Below are 19,418 nucleotides of genomic sequence, written 5' to 3' on the forward strand. Positions count from 1 at the left end.
TGCGAAAAAGTGATATACAGTTAAGATTGCCACTGTAGTAAAAGGCAGCAATAAAGGAGAGAAATATTAAGTAGATATTTCAACAGGAGAGCTGGTTAACACTCCAGATTTCAAAGTGTAAACACAAAACAGTTATTTTGCTACTGTTAAAACAAGCAATAAAATAAGACAAAAATAGAACAAACTCAAGGGACACTCCAGACACAATCCAAATTCATTAACTGAATAAAATCTTTGAAACTTCACTAAGTAGAAGATTAAATTCAAGTTTAAATCCAAATTAAACAACGCTACACAGAATTACACCTAGACAAATTAATAAATTTCAATAAAGAAACAGCTCTGCAGGGCTCGGTTTATCTGTAAGTCAATTCCCAGGAACTTTAAAACTAACCCATAAAAATAGAATTAGCCAAAACACTCGGATTGGTACTTTATTTACAATAAATAACACTAGTACACTTCCCCATCCTAACTAAAGAACCAGGGAACAGCTTGGTGGTGGTCTCGTTTGAACCTCCCAACTGACCTTCCTTCGTTCACTCCTTCAGTGCGTGGTGCCGATACAAGTCTGCAAATAAGCGGGGTCGGTGCGGTGCCGACACAAGTCCGTGAAGGGACATGGAAATCAGTGCAGTGCTGACAAGTCCGCAACAGAGGGTGGTCTGTCAGTGCTGTCACAAACAAGGGCAGCATGATGGCCAGCAAGGTCGGAGGGGAGTGTTGGCCTGACCACAGGGTGTGGAGGGCAACCAGGAGTGGCAGAGGTCCAGAGGGTGTGGAGGTGGGCAGAGGTACAGATGCGGGTGGAGGTCCGGATGCGGGCAGAAGTCCGGATGCAGGTGGAGGTCTGGATGCAGTGCATGGTTGATAGGGCAGGGGGCCAGACATCGGATTGGGGGCTGGTTAGATTGGGTTTTGGGTTGGTGGATTCGCCTATCGGCATCAATTCGCCGCTGACAGAGCCCTGGGATTTGTCGGTCGTGACAGATCAGGTATGTATGGATATGACACCCTCTGATCATTGAGTCATATCATCCCTGTTATGGAAATGGGAATTTCCCATTTCTGGCCGCTTATGGGCCCTGGGTACTATATATCACGTGACATGTAAATAGTGACAACTTAACCATCTACAATCATCAAAATCCACACTCTGTTAATGTCATTGTAAAGACAACTGTTAAACATCTGTTACATTAACTGTAACACGATTTCAATGTCACAGCCACTCCCTGCACCTGAACACTATAGAAATGGGCCAATTAGGCCCCATTTTTATAACAATCCCTTTAGAATCCAGTCTCTGACACAAGGCCAATTGATCACAATGAACAAATGTCCTCACTGGTACCTGACTGTATTATACAATTTGAGCAATTTTCCAATGAGAAAGTAGGAAGGACACATGTAGGAAAGATTCTGATATGGGAAGGCTAAATTTCTGTCAGGGACAGCTCCGAAAGTGGCAAGGTCCCGGTGCGAGGGACTCGATGGGACAGGTGTCAGCTATGTGTAGCGGCGGTCCCGTTGCGGGGTGAGCATCCCCAACCACTTAGTCTGAAGTGGGAAGTTGAGAAGAAGGCTGCTTCTTCTGTTCCCACCCCAGGTGCTATTATATACATGCGGTTGGGGTCACATGGGAGGAGCCACGTCATCCCTGCACACAGCCGCTGAAGGAGCGGAGCTGGATCACCTTATGTAACCAGTTTCCTACGTCCAATAACGATATTAGAGTTTGTGCTGATTTGCGTACTGACCGTGTTTTGGTTGCCAAATATATGATTGTTCACTGTCTAAACAACAATAAACACCCCCAACGATCTCACCTGATGTATAGATCGTCTACGGATAAAATTCTATATTGACTTTACTATGATTTCTAGTCAATATTACACCTATATTTACCACTTTTCAGTAGGATGTGATTTTCCTGATAATTTACTGAAGGAAAACTGCTAATAAAATAATTCTGCAATAAATGTTACTCAATACAGGAGTGACCAAACTGCTCTTTCTATCGCTTAGAGTGCGTGCTAGTTATCTAGCAGGTTCAGGATCGCTCACTTTTCTCCTGTGGTGTGATAACCAAGTATTGCTGAGAGATTATTCAATTAAGAAGTCCCTCCACCAAATTCTCACTAATTCTCACTATGACACTTTTGTTCAGCTGTGTCTAACTGACCCTAACTCACGCTTAGAGTGACGTGTTAGTTTTATATTAGCTAACAACTAATATTTGCTTTTATCTTTTGGAGCAAACGAACCAACCACTGGTGAGGAGAATTAAACTTTTATTTCTACCTGAGGTTTGAGAGGGGGCAGAAGCGGTGGCCTTTTATGCTTTTCAGAGGCCTCTCTACTCCCACGCCTCGCACTAGTTACATGTGCTACATTTGTATTATAGATAGTTCTAGAATGATATAGGGGGTTGGGCTGTGTAAGCTTAATAATGGACTTAGGACATGACTCAGCAATAAGTAATTCATTTCTTTGTCTTTTGGGCCGATCTCAGCGGGATCTTGTAGCGCTGAAGCTATGCTCTACACCGCCTTAATTACGAACGGTTATCTTTAGAAATGACTCGGCTATAAAGGAACTTTCTAGACTGTTCTCTAATTGACCCCTTTTTGTGAAGCCACATCATTACTAATGTTCTAGAGCCTTCCCAATTAATTAACTGATCCGCGGACTTCTGAATCACTTCATGCTTATGATCCGAGATCCAGATCATCAATCATTCCTTTGTTCCGATTTATTTGGGCTTAAAATCAAAAAGTTTTGATGAATCATGGGAAAATATACAAGATCCGGTTTTTTAGCATTTTCTCCTCTTCTGATGCGATCAAAAACTGTCCGCCCGCGCCGGGGAATACTCTATCATATGGTATTCGGTCCGCCAGACTTCCGGGCGCCAATATATTTCCCTTGAGTCACATTACCTTTTGTAAGAATTAGCAAATAAATATATATGAATTATAAGGTGTTTCGCCGTTTGAGCGATATCTCCGTCAGTTTTGAAGCTTTTAGAATGAAACAAAACCGTGGATAAAGTTAAGAAACAGTCCTTCCAGATGGTAAAAAGATTACAGTCAAAAGTTTACTGGTTCCCGAGATATTTACATTTCTTTCCCAATGTTCCTTCTTATTCTGCCGTCTATGTGCTATTTTCTTGTTGTAGGGATATATTCTTTGAATATTACACCTATGTCAAGTTCTAGGCATGATTGTAGTAGATTAAATCTCATACTACATGGGTGTAGATATTTTATAATGATCTTCTAATGTCTGTCCAGTCTCATAAAGATCATGAGATCTGTTAAACGTCTGAACTTGTCACCTGTTCGTTGACTATTCTGATAGATCATTGTTTTATTCTTTGAATATTATTTCTCCTACACCGCACTCCCCTGGGCATCTCCATGGGAGATCCCGGAGGTGTGCCGCTCTGTGAGCACGGGCACGGCGATCAGGGGAGCGGGGTTAGGTGTGTAGTAATACATAGAGAAGGGGAAGTCGACCATGGAATGGAAATAGAAAGAAAGAAGGAAAGGGGAAAGAAGAAACAGGGAGTGATAGTGGGGGAGCGGAGTAGGGCGGTGCGGCGCGGGGTCAGGTGGGGTGTGCCCTGACAATTTCCTAGAGATTGTAAGATGAAATCAACCAACTTTCTCCACAGACCTGCACATTGCACTCCACATATCCCCCAAATTAACTTCCAGCACAAATTGATCCACCAGTGGTTTCAAGCCCTTGGTAGGCATACTTCTCTGAAAACCATGGTTCTCCCCCAGGATGACAAATACAAGCTTCCATTTCCACTTCCCTTTGTGCTGTTTCTTCAGCACATCCCAAAGCTTGTTGATAAATTGTGGCTTGACAGGGTGTTGTGAAGTAATTGTATACTGAAACATGACAACACTGGTGATGGCATTCTGCTTATCCATTTCGAAAGCAAATAAGTTGATGCCAGCAAGATCACTGGACACTGGTCGGTAGTACTTGGTTGCATCTGGGCAACCAGCCCCCTGCTCACCAAATGGAGGCACCAATCCAGAGAATACCTGTACATTCTCACAATTGATGTGTTCCAGATGCAAGTCTTGTTGGTGGCCAGTGTTGAGCACTTGTAAATGTTTGGCTTTGCTGACAATATAGACATGTCCAAGAACTTCAAACATGAGCCAAGCTGTGGAGGGTGTGGAAGGATGGCTCATGCAAGTGTAGAAGTAATGGGCTGAGGTATTGACCAGTTCTGATCCCTTCTTTTTCATGAGTTCAGTGAGAATAAAGAAAGAAATGACCCGTGTGCATGGGCTTGATCGGTTCAGGACAACACCATCAGCATCCTGAAGTGGGTTAACCTCTACAAGATAGTGGCTGTATTTCTGGGGTTCATGGCTCACTACTTGCTGGAAGAGGTCTTCCAGGTTGCACTCCATAATGGCTGAAGCAAGGCTGTCATCTAGGGCTTGTTGTGTACAATCAAGTAGAGACCTCGCTGAGCCCCCATACTTGATAAACGCAGTATGCCAAGCATCATCTTCAACTCTCTGCTCCCTGGCATAATGGCTGGAAGAGATCAGTACTGCTAGGCCTCTCCATCTATGCAACTGAGGACTCACCGACATACATACACCTCATGCCAACTCCATGTTTTCATATAGAACTTGGTCACATTGTATTCCTTTACCCAACGATACATCTCTTGTGGCTTGGGTGATGAGGCCACCAAGATTCTCCATCGCCGCAGCAAAGTTTCAACCTTCTCACCCATGCTAAAGTCACAGAGAATAAGGCCATGTAAATCTGTTCCTTCAGCTGCATGGACCTCAGGATGGTACCAACGATCAAAGGAATCACCTGGAATCATGTAAACGCCAGAGGGGAGAAAGGCAAAACGCCTCAAATACGACTTCGAAAGCACAGTGGGCTTTCCTTGTGCAAGCCGATTCACGAGACAATACATCAAATAGACAGTCTTGCCTTTGAGAGCGTGATCAGTCACATTGTGCAATGACAATCCAGCACAACCCACGGACCTATTCCAGGTTGTCCGACAAGCAAAATTGGTCTGCGGGGATGGGGCCCAGCGACATCTGATTCTCTCTGCTTCTCCACAAATCCATCGAGGGTATTGTATTCGGCCCGCACATAAAACTTCAGCGTGAGCACCTTGGATGTATTCTGCGGCAGCGCCGGGATCTCCATTAGGTTATAAAACACTGCCTGATTGTTTGCCATAGCATCAACCATCGCGATGTCCTCTGCCTCAGATTTTTGAAATTCGTCATTGACTCCAAGGTCGGGTACTTGGATCGGGGAGCAAGAAATGACGTTACGCAAATGATCCTCATTTTCCCAGAGATAGTTGCGGATAATTGCCAAGCCACCGTAGAGCGGATCTTCTTCGGTGACGAGGACTGTTGGGGGGTATCAACGAGAAAGCCAATAATGGAATATGTAAACAAATCATACGGAGCCAGATGTATATGACTGCGCACCTATATCTTGTTGTGCATTGACTACGGGGCAACCGCGCGAGTAACGCCGTTCAAACAGGTAAGGGGTAAACACAACAATCAGTCAATCATTTGCACTCACTACTACGCGGAGACTTAACAATGATGTGCAGATGTCTACCCTGAGGTGGACGCAAGAAAATGTCGGATAATCTCTGCACAGGTGATAGCGTTTTCTCATCTTCAAGTTCAGCGCTCTTCACATTCTCCTCGAAACTGCCGTCGAATGGGATGGAAACCATCCAGAGTGTGAGGTCACCCGCGTCAACGTATTGGAGAGCGACCTTCTTCTCCACCATGATGGCTTTTTTGAGGGTGGAGACACACTCTGTACTCGCAATTTTGACCGAAAATATTTGGCTGGGGTCATCGTCACGAATGAGACAGTACAGTTCGAGGATAGGAGGAGGTGGCACTAGAAATAGAAAATGGGTCACAGACAGAGATGGCTCCCTGACTATCACTCACCAACACGCGGGAACTGAACAACGATGTGTAGGTTTTGATGATCAGGTTGATCTGAAAAAATGCTGGACAATCTCTCCACAGGCGATAATCTTCGTCCGCCTCCAAGTCCAACCTTCTCCTCGAAACCGTCGTCGACTGGGATGGAAACATTCCAAAGCGTGAGGGCGTCTGCGTCAACATGTTGGAGAGTGACCTTCTTCTTGTCTTTGATTGCTTCCTTGAGGGCACCAACAGGCTTTGCATTCGAAATTTCCACCGGGAACACTCGGCTAGCATCATCGCCAAGTACCCAGCAGTTGAGATCGAGTGTGAGAGACATAGGTTATTGGCAAGTTGGGACTCCAGAGTCGCCCGTAGCTCAATGGAGTGTTGGCAGTCACGTGTCAAACCAAAACCAAAATTGTCGCATTTTAAAACCGACTGAAGTAGTCCGTTCCAATACTTAATGCAAAAATTAAATCATAAATACCCAGACACATTGTAACGTCGAATTTCCATACCAAGATGGCATGGGCCAATGCCGGGGGACGGTGTTGTAAACGCGGCGTTCCATATATGGAACGCCGCGTTTACAACAGGTTATGAGCCCAGCCCTGGGTCTAACCGGAATACTCAATCACTGCATCCGTCGCTTATGTAATATGTGGAAACTGCGTATAACTCCCTGGGACAGTGCTGAAAGTAATGACCTCAGCATTTCCCTTGTACTCCGGAACCAGAACGCTCGGAATCGGAATGGATATCGACGATTCGGATCTGGCCGACGGACTAATCACGTGTTTGAACCCGAAAATTCATTTACCATATCATTTTTCCCCGACTTCCCACGCAATTAACCTGTTGAAATCTTGGTTTTCTTGGGAGTTATAGTGCGCTGTGGCCAACTCACAATGTGATGTTGAGCTAGCGGCGCTATATTTCCTTTCTTGGTATTCCTGCTACCAAAGTCAGTGCGCCATTGAGGCGACTGCTTATAAAAGCAGTGAACAATTTTTTCACTTTCGTCTCCCTCAGTTCAACAACGATTGACTGAGGTGAGACTGCGCTTTTACCACACATTTATCTTGTCACTCATGTACCCTCATGTGCCCTAGCGTAAAACGCTAGGTAATTAGTTCCAATCTAATTAGTTCAACAACGATTGACTGAGCGTAAATCGCTAACATCCTAATAGGTTACGAGCCTAGTTCACTCAGAACTCACCCATGTCGCAGACTACCCCCTCCACTTCTCAGCCAGCCCCTGCCCCCACCACTACAGACAATACCCGTTTCCCCATAACTATTCTAGACGCCGATGGTAAAACTTACTCCAACTGGGCATCAAGGATGCGCGGTGTCTTGAAGATAAACTGGATCTGGGATGTCGTAGAAGATGTGTCAAAAGGCGGCACTGAAAGGCCCCCGGACACTGATCCGACCTTAGCTGACTGGCTCGACAAAGATGAGAGAGCGTTCACCTACTTGAGGTGCTATGTTAGCGACTCCTGCTTGTCCATGATGAGGAACAAACCTACTGCGCGTGCTGCCTGGAAAGCCCTCTCTGACCGATTTGTCGGAAAGGACGAACAAGACATGCACATGCTTCACTCTTCCCTCTTCCAATTTCACTTTGACGACTCTAAACCACTGGGTCCCCAATTCCAAGAAGTGGAAGACACGCGCCTCAAGGTCACCTCCTTAGGTCTCGAAATTGGAGACAAAAGCTACCTCTCTGCCCTCATCTCCGCCACCCCCGAATCCTACCACACCATCAAAAGCGTTGCCCTCATGCAAATGAAGAGGAACAACATCGATTCCGAAGGGTATATCGATTACGTCCTTTCGGAAGAGAAACTCCGTAATTCTGACCCAAAGACTATTGCCATGTTTGCTAACTCTGGCAAATCCAAACGCCGCAATGCAGGGAAGTCCAGTGGCTCCAAGTCTGACGCCGCCACCCCTAAATCGGTAGTCCGCTGCACTAACCCTAAATGCGGCAACTTGGGACATACGTTCGAACAATGTTGGTCGGAAGGTGGTGGGTCCGAGGGAAAGAAACCGAGGAGGCAGGGGAAACAAGGTCAGAGCTCAGGCGCTCTGAAAGAATCCGCGAAGACGGCAATAACATTTGTGGATGAGGAGAAAGCCTTGGTAACTGAAACGACGGAGGAAGTAGCAAACACACTCAACTCGCTAAATGCGGGGATTACTCCTGATCATCATGCTCGAACTGAGTGGGTGATTGACTCTGGTGCCACTTCTCACTTGTGTCGCAATCGCGACTGGTTTATATCCTATCGCCCTCTTGATGTCCCTAAAAAGGTCGTTTTGGGAGATAAGGATGTGATTTTAGCGCCGGGGATTGGACAGATAAGAGTAGAGTATGACGTCGGGAACTCACAGGAAACCCTCATAACCCGTAACGTCCTCTACTGCCCCAAAATTGCACACAACCTCCTTTCCGTTCTCCAACTAAACCAATCGGGTGCAGGTGCAGACTTCTGGGACCAAAAATGTCGAATTTTCGACTCCTCCAAGAAACTTGTCACCATCGTGCCTGTGGAAAAGGGCCTCTACTGATGGCCAGTGAGAATCCCCTCCTTATCCACAGCCTTCATCACTTACCCCTATACCAACAACGCTAACGTCGCACGCACCATCACCGCTACTGCATCCCTCGACATCTGGCATGCCCGATTGGGGCACATCGCAAAAGATTCGATCTTGAGGATGATGCGGAGTGGAATGGTTAAGGGAATGGATGTTATAGGAGCAAACGACGCTGATTGATCAACTTACTGTCCCGAATGCGAAGCCGCATCTCATCACCGAAACCCCATTCCTTCCGAAACACAAACCCACTCCGACCAAGTACTTGGTCGTGTATTCTCTGATGTTTGCGAACTGCAAACAGTATCGAGTGAAGGCTACAAATACTTCATTACTTTCGTCGATGACTTCAGTCGGTACCTCACCGTATATCCAATGAAGAACAAATCCGACGCACTCGATAAGTTCAAAGAATTCCTTGCGGAAGCCGAACGTCAAACTGGGAATAAGTTAAAGATTCTCAGGACAGATGGTGGCGGCGAGTACTTCTCTTCCGATTTCTCCAACTATCTCAAATCCCTCGGCATCCTTCACGAAAAGACCAACCCTCGAATGCCTCAGGAAAACGGTGTAGCGGAAAGAGTCAACAGAACCCTTGTGTCAATGAGTGTCGCGATGCTGAAAAGCGTCGAATCCAAAATTGGACGTACCTCTTGGCCATACGCTATCCAACACGCCACGTTCGTAAAGAACGTTTCTCCTCATGCGGCGCTCCCCAACGACATCTCCCCCCACGAAAGGTACACAGGCAACAAGCCAAATGTATCGATGCTACGTACCTTCGGGTGCAATGCAACCCTCCATATCCATCGCGACCTCCGATGCAAACTTGACGATCGCTCTAAACCCGGCATCCACCTTGGATTAGCTCGGGGCAAGAAGGCATTTCTTATTTGGGATCCAAAGGCTCGAAAGTTGCACGAGTCGAGAGATGTCCATTTCTTCGAGAGCGACGAGGAGAACTCGGAACGCGTAACGATCGAGGTCGAGTCTCACAACTCCCCGACACACGTAATCGTTCCAGCGGATGAAGATGGAGAGTCGGGAGAAAGAGATGATGATGATGGAGGAGATCTAGAAGAAGGAGAGGAAGATAATGGAGGGACGTTGCAAGAGGGCTAGCGGCTCTCTATGCCGACTAAGCTCGTGGGGCCAAACTCTCCAAACTCCTGCTTTCTCCACTAAACTCGCTACGTTCTCGATCCTTAACTCCGTGTGGGTTCTCCAGGATTCCGCAAGGTCCGGGCTCAGTGTCCACTACTCACTCGTTGTGAGCTAGATCACTGCCCTTATTCCTACTGTTGGAATTCCACACACTCACACCCTCTCTAGCGCGTCCTAGCACCTTAGAGAATTTTGGGGGAGGGGAGAACTTCTATTCCAAAATCCGGTATGTACAGGATATAAGGAACAATTATTTTTAGAATAATTGATGGGAAATATTGGTACCATATGGCACCTGCATACCTTATTAGGCGAAATAATAAAAAAGGGTAACAGTAACAATAAAAGAATATCAATCAATAACTGAAATGATGGCAAAATTTGAAAATAAAAGAAAATAAGCGATATCTCAATGGATTTACGGAATTATGAGCCGAAATTGGAAATGTGACTGAATAGAACTACTATGCAGCCAATGAGCATTTTTTTCCAATTTATTAGACGCTGTGGGAATGAGTGAGGCTGGAATTCTGGGTTGCCGCTTGAGATTCCCACGCCCGCACATACTCGTGACCTGCTGTGCCTAACTCCTCCAACACGGAACTCCGTCAAATCTCCACCGATTGGGACGTTCTTGATATCGTCGGAATCGTACGAATTAGTACTATTTTTAGATACCGAATCCGTATCGAGTTGTCGCGTGAATGAAAGTTGTTTTCTGATCGTGGAAGTGGGTATCCGAGCCGAGTCTGTGCATGGGCGATTATCCCGCCTACAACGTCGGAAGTAGGAGAAGCAGAGAATGAAAACTCACCCCCGCTCCAACTTGAACCTGTAGTCCAGGACTCCCTACCCCGCCGCTCAACCAGAATCCGCCACGCGCCCATTCCAGACGACGACCCCCGATATGAGAGATCTTCTTATAATCGGACTCAACCTTCCACTGATTCAGTGAATGTCGCTTGGGCAATGACGGCGAGCATCAAAATACCACGAACGTACAGCGAGGCGATGGATCGTCCTGACGCGGACTCATGGTTAGGGGCGTGTACCGACGAATTAAATGCGCTAAAGGAAACAGGTACTGTAAGGCCGGTTGGGGTGCCGGCCTTGGTGACTCCTCAATCCTCAGGCTGTCGAGAACATAGACTGTATGGAGCTAGTATTCGACAGGGGGGGAGGAGAAGAGCAAAGCCCCTTTCCCCGACCCCGGACACTATATATATATACAGTTGTTTTACATTGTTTATTACGAAGAGTATTAAAGAATAAATGAATAAATGAAATGCGCGCAAAGCGCGCATCATCCCATCCCTGTCCATCCCTTACAGGTACTTACCTTCCTGTGCGCAGAGACGAAGTCGATCCCCACAACGTCGTCGGGAGTAAGTGGGTGTTTGCTTTGAAGAAAGGGGCCGATGGTGAAATAGAGCGGTATAAGGCGAGAATAGTGGCGAAGGGATTTAGCCAAATCTACGTGGTAGACTATGAGGAGACGTTCGCACCTGTGGTCAAATGGTCGTCGATCCGAATCCTCCTCGCGTTAGGTGCCCGTCTCGATCTTGAAATACATCAAATGGATGTGAAGACCGCGTTCCTCAACGGGGAATTGGAGCATGAGATTTTTATGCAGCCGCCTCCTGGCTCAGCAGACTATGGGAGGAGAGACATCGTATGGAAATTGGAGAAGAGTCTGTACGGCCTTAAACAGGCCTCTCGAGCGTGGTACAAGAAAGCCAAAGTCGAACTGAACAAACTCGGCTTCTCCCGCTCGAATTCAGATCACGCCGTTTTCATTCTTTCCCAACGCGCTCATTTTTGCATCGTCGCTCTTTATGTTGATGACTTAATGATCCTTTCCAACCACCTTCCCCTTCTTCGAAAGAAGAAGAAGCAGCTAATGTCCACATTTAAGATGAAGGACTTGGGGGAAATTCATTGGTTCCTTGGACTGGAAATCACGCGCAAGCGCCAAAGGCGCTTAATTTTTGTCTCTCAATCTCGCTACATATCCGAGGTTGTCGATCGCTTTGGATTTAGCACCTCTCGTACAGTCTCGACTCCTATGATGCCGAATCTCAAACTCACTCGCCACGAAAGCTCTGACCCTGACATCAACGCTCGCGAATACCAATCCCGAATTGGTTCGGTAATGTACGCGATGCTAGGAACTCGACCAGACATCAGCTTCGCCATCACCATACTCAGCCAATATTCTTCCAATCCAGGAGAAGGGCATTGGGCCGCTATCAATCGTCTACTACGCTACCTCAATGCTATGAAACATTTCAAATTGGTCTACGACAGTAATTCGAAGTCTAGCGACAAGACTGGCTATTCCGATTCGGATTGGGCTGGAGATCCGAGAGATTCTCGATCTATTTCTGGATTCGTTTTTACCATGGCTGGAGCAGTGGTAAGCTGGAGTTCAAAGAAACAGACGTCGGTGGCGCTCTCGAGTACCGAAGGCGAGTATATGGCTGTTACCCATGCAACTAAAGAAGCGCTCTGGATTCAACAGTTTCTACGCGACCTTAACTTCCCTCCTTCCGACCCAACCACCCTCCTTGTCGACAATCAAGGCGCTATCGCGCTTGCCACCAATCCCGCATTTCACGCACGAACGAAACATATTGGCGTCCGACATCACTTTATTCGCGATCAAGTAGAAGATCACACGATTTCTTTACAATACATCCCTACCGATGATCAAGTAGCCGACGTATTGACGAAGGCTCTCGCGTACGCCAAACATTCGAAGTTTAGAACAGCGATGGGACTGTGTGAGTAGCCACATCGAGTGGGTGTGTTGAAATCTTGGTTTTCTTGGGAGTTATAGTGCACTGTGGCCAACTCACAATGTGATGTTGAGCTAGCGGCGCTATATTTCCTTTCTTGGTATTCCTGCTACCAAGAAAGTGCGCCATTGAGGCGACTGCTTATAAAAGCAGTGAACAATTTTTTCACTTTCGTCTCCTTCAGTTCAACAACGATTGACTGAGGTGAGACTGCGCTTTTACCACACATTTATCTTGTCACTCATGTACCCTCATGTGCCCTAGCGTAAAACGCTAGGTAATTAGTTCCAATCTAATTAGTTCAACAACGATTGACTGAGCGTAAAACGCTAGCGTAAATCGCTAACATCCTAATATAACCCAGAAGGAATGGATGGACGTTCTCAGAGGGTAGGGAGCAAGGATGGAGATGGTTTGGGGATATTCGATGCAGGGGGAAATGTAGGGAATGGATGTGTGGTGATGCGTGCTGTGCACGCTTTCTTTATTCATTGTTTATTACTCTTTATTTCTCGATGTAAACAATGTATATAAATTGCGGGGAAGAGTGAAACAGGTTTTCACTCTTCTCCTCCCCTGTCGAAATTACAGCTCTATACTGCCTAATTCCTGACAGCTTGAGGATAGTAGGAGTCAACACCAAGGTCGGAACCTCAACCGACCTTACAGGAAAGCAGGCCAAAGAGAGGCCAATATGTTGAAGGAGGATACCGGTATCCCAGCCGAGAGAATAATAGGGAGGCCCCAAATGGAAACAGGAGTGCCGTCATGTGACCTCTTTCTAAATTGGGAACGGAAGGATCCGAACGCTGTCAGGACTGTATAGGACGGGAAAATATCGGAGGACGAGAACGTGATCGATTCCGGGCGCTTCGAATTTGTCGTACAGGGCAGGTTTTTGGATCAAGGACAAAGGGAAAATTAGAAATTTGCCGTACAGGGCTGGATTTCTGGATCAGGAAAATTGCCGGAAGGAGTATGTGACTCGAGGGGGAATGTTGGAATACGAGTCACATGATTAGATTGAACCGGAATATCCGAGAATATTCTATAGGTTACTAGGCGCCTGCGTAAGCGCTGAGCATGGAAGAGCCTGGAATGTTATTCAGGAGTATAAATATGGGTGCTTTAGCACCATATGTTCTTTAGTTAGTTACAGTTTCTTCTCATTTCTATATTACATCCGGGTTGCGAGTAAACCGCTGAAGTGGGTTGCCATATATGGAACGCCGCGTTTACAACAGACGGAGATGTGGATATTGTACAGTATGGTGTTCCGACTCAGGCAAATTAGTTGTCCGAGGGACCCGAAATATTATATGTTGGCGGATACCAACCGTTCAAGCGGAAAAACATGTCTGTATCAATGATATCGTTAAGTAAATAGTGAAAAGCCCGCTGTGGGTCAGACATAGGGCCCAAAAATGCCCGCCGAGTGAAGTCCGTCACCGGCACAAAACGCAAATTTGGGTGTTATTGTTATCAGCCAGCAGGTGTCTGAACGCGATATCAATTTGATAGTTAGATATTTTAGATACAAAGTCAAGTAGTCGGTAACTTGCCTGAGCGCGATATCAATCCGATAGTTAGATATCGTGTTCTGGCCAAGTCGCGGACATTATATACATGTTTGGCCAACCAAGATAAAAGAGATACAAAGTGGCGCGCAACGTGAGGTTAGAGAGATAATAAGATCCATCCCGCCGCCAGTGCGGGTAGTCACAATATGCGTGACTCGGTGCGCCATGTCAGGTTGCTACGTCAACAGTTATCGAGTCGGAGCAGTGTGAATCCAGTAGCTCAGTCTTGTGCTGTATACTCGGAGAGCGAAACCATTTGGAGGTCAGACACCAACGCGATGAGACACTGAGAGGATCCCACAGCTATTTCAAGTAGTGCATGGACTCGAGCAAAGGTCATACCCCCAGATACGTCCCGCATCATTATGGCATCATCTCTATGATGCCCATGGAAGATCTTGTTTGTCCGTACGAATTCTTCACCCCAACTTCCATCGTCGAAAGGTTGATATCGGATCTTGTAGTAGTGCCGTGGAATCACCTAAAGCGAGACAATGAGAAGCCAGGATGATGACGCTCATTTGATGTGCACTGCAATGAGTCAACATACCCAATTCGCCTCAGATCCATCAATGTTATGTAGTCCATAATTGGTACGAAGGAAATTTCGGAACTTCAGAGTCAAATTAAGATAGCTAGGTTCACCCAGGTGGGATTGTTCAATGAATGAGATCGAGCACTTGGTGTCTTTTGAAACTCTGTGCTGATTGGTATTGGGGGTGCGTGGTTCGTTGCAAAGAAACCCATATATAGTGTGTGGAGAAATAATCGTGTTTCTTACTGAGACTGGAATGAGTGACGAAGAGGAATGCGCAGTGTTAATTCCCACCACTCTGTAGCGGGTCCTGCCAATTTTTCGACCCTGATTGATGTCAAGATCACATTACCAATTCTCCATAACCCAGAGCCACCCAATATTTTCGAGCACTCTCATCCCTTCCCCCCTTCTCTCCACCTGGTACTATCCAAGGAGGCCCGCTCACCGATGACCAAAGCGTGCAAGAAAATCAGTCTCGTTCGAAAGCACGTCCCAATCTTGTGCCAATTCTCCCACATCACTGAGTGCATGCTGGATAGAGCCCTCAACATCCACAGAAGGCAGTTCTACTGCCGAAGCTGCTGTCCATCCTACCATATTGTCGAATCCACACTGGGATCCGGATGGCCATTTGCGACGAGCTATTCCATCTCCCATCGCTCAAAGCGAATTCGTGGACATCGGAACATTTGATGCACGGCCACAACATTCTGCGCGAAGAATTGGAAGTGACTCAAAGAGGGCATTTGTCCTAAGTGTTTACTCGACGGATCAATGAGCCACATACTGGAACATCAACGCTTCTCGAGCACGAAATACTGGCCGCGGAAATCGTAGGCCAATCACACTTCGTGCGCACTGTGGACCCAGCTTCTCAATCGGAAGCAAGGGATCGGCAGAAGATGAACTCCAGAGTCCTGTAGCGAAGAAAGGCCCACTCTTTTCCACGACGAACGAGGACCAGATGGACTGCACGAGTCCTAGTGAGGATTGCAGAGGGAAAAGTGAAATGTAAGGCGGGGCAGTGTTACGGTGAATCGCCTTGACGGTCTCTGTGAGTGATAGAGACCATCACCACAGCGTCGTTTTTTTCATCTAAGAATTTTCTCCATTTCCATGTTTGCATGGCCTCTTCCGTTTTCTGCTGGTTTGCGTAGAAACCTTCATTGCCTGGAAAATGTCTGGCTATCCCGTTTGACAAAATTGATGTCTGAGGCACTCGTGTCATTCCATATAGTAAATGCGAAAATCATCCGCGAGCGGTGTGAGACAGGCAGAGAAACCTGAAGCCTTGAAATCATCGTGCCTTGGGTACCGCGTGCCATCGACGCCATTCCGCTGTTCCTCTCAGCCAGGTGAGTGGTCCTCGAACCTCAAAATCGTGGCTAGGCATGACGTGGAGATGGGGAGTGTACCAAAGCGGGTCAAACGTTAGGGGTTCTGTCGCGTCAGGGGGTGTCTACTGTAGCTGCAGTGTAGCGGAGTTGGCGGAATTTATTCCTCTCATAAAGGAGCAACAGAATTAACTGCAAGGTAGCGGTTTGTTTGCAGATTGGGAAGTACACTCAACAATAAGCGTATAGACGAATAGACGAATAAATCCGGCCAACTCCGCTGCACTGCAGCCGACCTCGTTGGTCCGTACCAAAAACCAAAAACCGAAACCGAAAACAAAACCAAAATCCCCCATAAAAGATGGCGTGGAAGGAAGGCATGCGATGGTGAGAAATGAGGACGTAGCGGAGTTGTTCGAATCATATTGTTGTCGTATTGTCATGATGGGGAAAGTGGACCGTAGGTTACAGAGGACGCTGTCCTAAATTTGCAGGACTCACTACGGAGTGCACCGCTCGCTTCGTCATGCTTGTTCCCAAGTGATATTTTGGCTCTAATCATGATGAACTTCCAGAATTTATGGATATTTCCATCCTAGTTCCGTGACACTGCGCTCGTGTTCCTCCCCGCGATTTTGCATGCGGACGGCAGTTCTGTCACAAAGACATAACCATCCGTATCCATCCTTCCGCCCAAGGTTGTCATGAATGACCTTGGATATGTCTGATTGTCGATGTCTCGGTAGGGAGTTGCTTTTGAAACTTGATGAGACTCAGAGAGAGGCGATTCTCCCTTTTCAATGATCGACGTATCCTCAAGGGCATGCGAGTAGTGATCATCATTAGCGGGGATAGGATAACTGATGGAGTATGGTAGGTGTTTTTCTTTGTCCTTACTTCTGGAGTTGCCATAGATCGCCCAGTAATCTTCGTCAGAGGGCTGTTTTCTAGACCGGTATTTCTGGAATAGAAAGATAGCGACGATAAAAGCAGTAAGGATAGCAAAGACCGCCAAAACAGCAATTGCTGACCGAGATGGAGAAGTGGATATGTTTTCGCTAGTTGACGCATCTGTATTTGTCTGAAGAACAGAGGCAGAATTAGAGGTTGCGGAGGGATGATAGTTACTGTAGGATGGTGCCAATAGGGAGATCGCGAGAAGTGAAGGAGCTGGGTATTGATGGGTTTGCGTTGTAGGGATCGCTGCCGCAGTATCAGGTGAAGGATAAGTAGGAGATGCTGTCTTAGACTCCGAGGGGATTGAGAGAAAGCTGTCAGACTGATTGGGAACCGTCTTCAAGGGAACAGGATCGTGGTGGGAGCCAGTAACTATTGAAGAAGAGTCCGAGAGGTAACTGAAAGTCTTCGAGGGGATCAGAGCAGCAGTAGACGTGGCCATGACGCGTGTATGCAGCGAGCTCCAGGAAGTTGGGACGGAGGCACTCGACAGAAACAAGAGCCCATTAGTTCTTTGAAGAGGCAAAGATGATGAAAAAGGCGGAGTTCCATGAATTTCTACGGATGCCGCGTCCTCACTTAGAGGTGAGCCCTGAGACCAAATTTGCTTAAAGAAGAGAGCGACATAAAGAGTGACATGAACAATATTGTTGTGCATTGCAGGGTTGCTGGTGCATGGAAAAAGTGCATGAGCATAGCGATTAAAATTCGCGATGAACACATACGCCTACGAGGATGCCGAGCGACAACGGAACGCGATTCCTCAAATGAGAGGGACGTGTTGTTGATGCTTGTTTATTTATTACTAAGAGCAACAACTACAAACAATCAGAGCGGCAACCTGGGATCCAGTGAACGCTGACGTCTGCCAAATCCTAATGCTGCGAGCTATCAAGGCCTCATTCTATCGTGGTGGAACTAGGTATTATGACCTAGACCTGTGCTTCCTCATCTCATCCCCGGATCTTCAGCAAGGGTCTGTTCTTCCGGGCTTCAGATTTAGCCCCATTCCCTCAGTCAATGCGGAATGAGATACTGCTTTCAGCTATGGGTATGGGAGTATAGTTTTAAGACCACTTGATAAATTCCTTCTGTCAGATCTTTAGGCTCCCCTGACCCCGATGGCCGCCAGATAGATGGCATGGGTGGAGGCATATCTTCCTTGTCTAAAGCCGTAGTGCTTTCGACACCTGGAGAGGCTGTCTCCGAGATGTCTAGAGGCCCGGAATATTCCTTTCCGGATGGCGTTGACTGGGTGGATGATGTATCGCGTGCATCTAGCGAGAGGAGTGGATGGGATGTGGTGTATCGTTTTGCCCAAGTGGGAGTGCGAGATTTTGTGGTTGACTGGAGCAGTACTTGCGGGAACCTTGTGGCTGCGGTCGCACAGGTAATGAGACCTAGTTGTGGTGGAGAGTATCAGTCACTGACCTCTGTCGGGATCTAGTATGCCGTAGATGAAGGTTTGGTCCAAAAGCGTATTGAAGCTTCGATTCAAGGGCAGACACCCCCAGAGCGCTTCCCTTTCGCAACGAGGATCTTAGCAGCAGATAGCGGCAAGATTATTCACGCAACTACAGTGGTCTGCACTCCCGGATCTCTGGAGTCGGGTCGCCTCCGCTGGTATGTATCAAATTTTGGAGGCGCAAGTATCTCGGGCGTGCCAAGTACGTCATCACCCGTTGAGATAGAAAACCCGCTTCAAGGGAATATGCTTCCTACCGGGCGAGTACTTGACGCAATACCTATGGAGGGCAAATCTGTTTGTCCGGACTCATGCGTGGAAATTGCACCTTCAACTCACCGGATTCCTACAGATACCTTGCACAATCGTTGATGCCGGATTACCCTCAATTTTCATCCCATCGTCTGCTGTCTTCAGTGTCCCAGAATGGTTTCTCTCGCATCCGGCAGACCTTGATGCCGACCCCCGGTTCAGAGCGCGAGCAGAAGAGCTGCGCTATGCCGCGAGCCGTCTTAGCCCTGCACTCTCCTCTATCTTCTCCACATCGACCCCAAAAATCTGTGTTATTGGTTCTCCTGCTAGTTACCGGACGACAAGCGGGGAGGAGCTGAGATCAAACCAAATGGACTGCGTGTAAGCCCACGCGTTCGAGCGTGTGTCCTTCCTAGGAGCTTAGCTATATTGTTCAGGATTCGTGCCGTCAGTGTTGGTAACTTCCATCGGACCGTACCAGCCACCATGGTGTCAGCCCTAGCAGTGGCCTCTGTGCTTCCTGGTTCCGTTGTCTGGGATGCATGCCAGGCATCAGTGCTGCCTCAGGAGAAGAATATGTCCTTCCGATCAATCACTGTTGGACAGCCTGCAGGGCTGTCGAAGGCCACCGTTGCATTGGATATTCATGGGCAGCCCAAGTCAATCAATTATGTCCGCACAGCTCGTCGATTATTCCAAGGCGAAGTCCTGGTCAAGGCATGATGGACACTGGTAGATTGATCGAAAAG

At 47.2% G+C, this 19,418-nt stretch overlaps 4 protein-coding genes across 4 annotated transcripts; 1 reads left to right on the top strand and 3 right to left on the bottom strand.

The window, feature by feature from the left end:
- Positions 1-3,381: 3,381 nt before the first annotated feature.
- EI90DRAFT_2999618 (uncharacterized protein) lies at positions 3,382-6,248 on the bottom strand. Its single transcript, XM_039056294.1, has 6 exons — positions 5,991-6,248; positions 5,605-5,937; positions 5,505-5,525; positions 5,043-5,423; positions 4,626-4,986; positions 3,382-4,572 (listed from the first exon to the last, which is right to left on the bottom strand). The coding sequence occupies exons 2-6, from the start codon at positions 5,819-5,821 to the stop codon at positions 3,660-3,662; spliced, it is 1,893 nt and encodes a 630-aa protein (XP_038912741.1). The 5' UTR covers positions 5,822-5,937; positions 5,991-6,248; the 3' UTR covers positions 3,382-3,659.
- EI90DRAFT_2820492 (uncharacterized protein) lies at positions 6,100-6,291 on the bottom strand (the record flags this gene model as incomplete). Its single annotated transcript, XM_039053570.1, has 1 exon — positions 6,100-6,291. A coding segment is annotated over one exon (192 nt), but the record flags the coding sequence as incomplete, so codon positions are not given.
- Positions 6,292-16,558: 10,267 nt separating this feature from the next.
- On the bottom strand, positions 16,559-17,745 carry EI90DRAFT_1999218 (uncharacterized protein). Its single transcript, XM_039052421.1, has 2 exons — positions 17,027-17,745; positions 16,559-16,956 (listed from the first exon to the last, which is right to left on the bottom strand). The coding sequence occupies exons 1-2, from the start codon at positions 17,608-17,610 to the stop codon at positions 16,698-16,700; spliced, it is 843 nt and encodes a 280-aa protein (XP_038912743.1). The 5' UTR covers positions 17,611-17,745; the 3' UTR covers positions 16,559-16,697.
- Positions 17,746-17,830: 85 nt separating this feature from the next.
- On the top strand, positions 17,831-19,392 carry EI90DRAFT_2931033 (PrpF protein; the record flags this gene model as incomplete). Its single annotated transcript, XM_039055039.1, has 6 exons — positions 17,831-17,874; positions 17,924-18,003; positions 18,059-18,342; positions 18,400-18,714; positions 18,770-19,050; positions 19,107-19,392. The coding sequence occupies 6 exons, from the start codon at positions 17,831-17,833 to the stop codon at positions 19,390-19,392; spliced, it is 1,290 nt and encodes a 429-aa protein (XP_038912744.1).
- Between the last annotated feature and the right edge of the window lie 26 nt (positions 19,393-19,418).

Source organism: Cantharellus anzutake (genome assembly GCF_015039405.1).
Source record: "Cantharellus anzutake strain C23 chromosome Unknown EI90scaffold_48, whole genome shotgun sequence".
In the NCBI taxonomy this organism is placed as follows: domain Eukaryota; kingdom Fungi; phylum Basidiomycota; class Agaricomycetes; order Cantharellales; family Hydnaceae; genus Cantharellus; species Cantharellus anzutake.

Excerpts from the sequence above, each read along its gene's own strand:
- EI90DRAFT_1999218 (XM_039052421.1), bottom strand. The coding sequence starts at position 17,610 with ATGCACAACAATATTGTTCATGTCACTCTTTATGTCGCTCTCTTCTTT. Across the intron at positions 16,957-17,026 it reads ATATCCACTTCTCCATCTCG|AAATACCGGTCTAGAAAACA; the intron begins GTCAGCAATTGC and ends TTTCTATTCCAG.
- EI90DRAFT_2999618 (XM_039056294.1), bottom strand. The coding sequence starts at position 5,821 with ATGGTGGAGAAGAAGGTCGCTCTCCAATACGTTGACGCGGGTGACCTC. Across the intron at positions 5,424-5,504 it reads CAATGCACAACAAGATATAG|TCCTCGTCACCGAAGAAGAT; the intron begins GTGCGCAGTCAT and ends ACCCCCCAACAG. Across the intron at positions 4,573-4,625 it reads CATGAGGTGTATGTATGTCG|CCATTATGCCAGGGAGCAGA; the intron begins GTGAGTCCTCAG and ends GATCTCTTCCAG.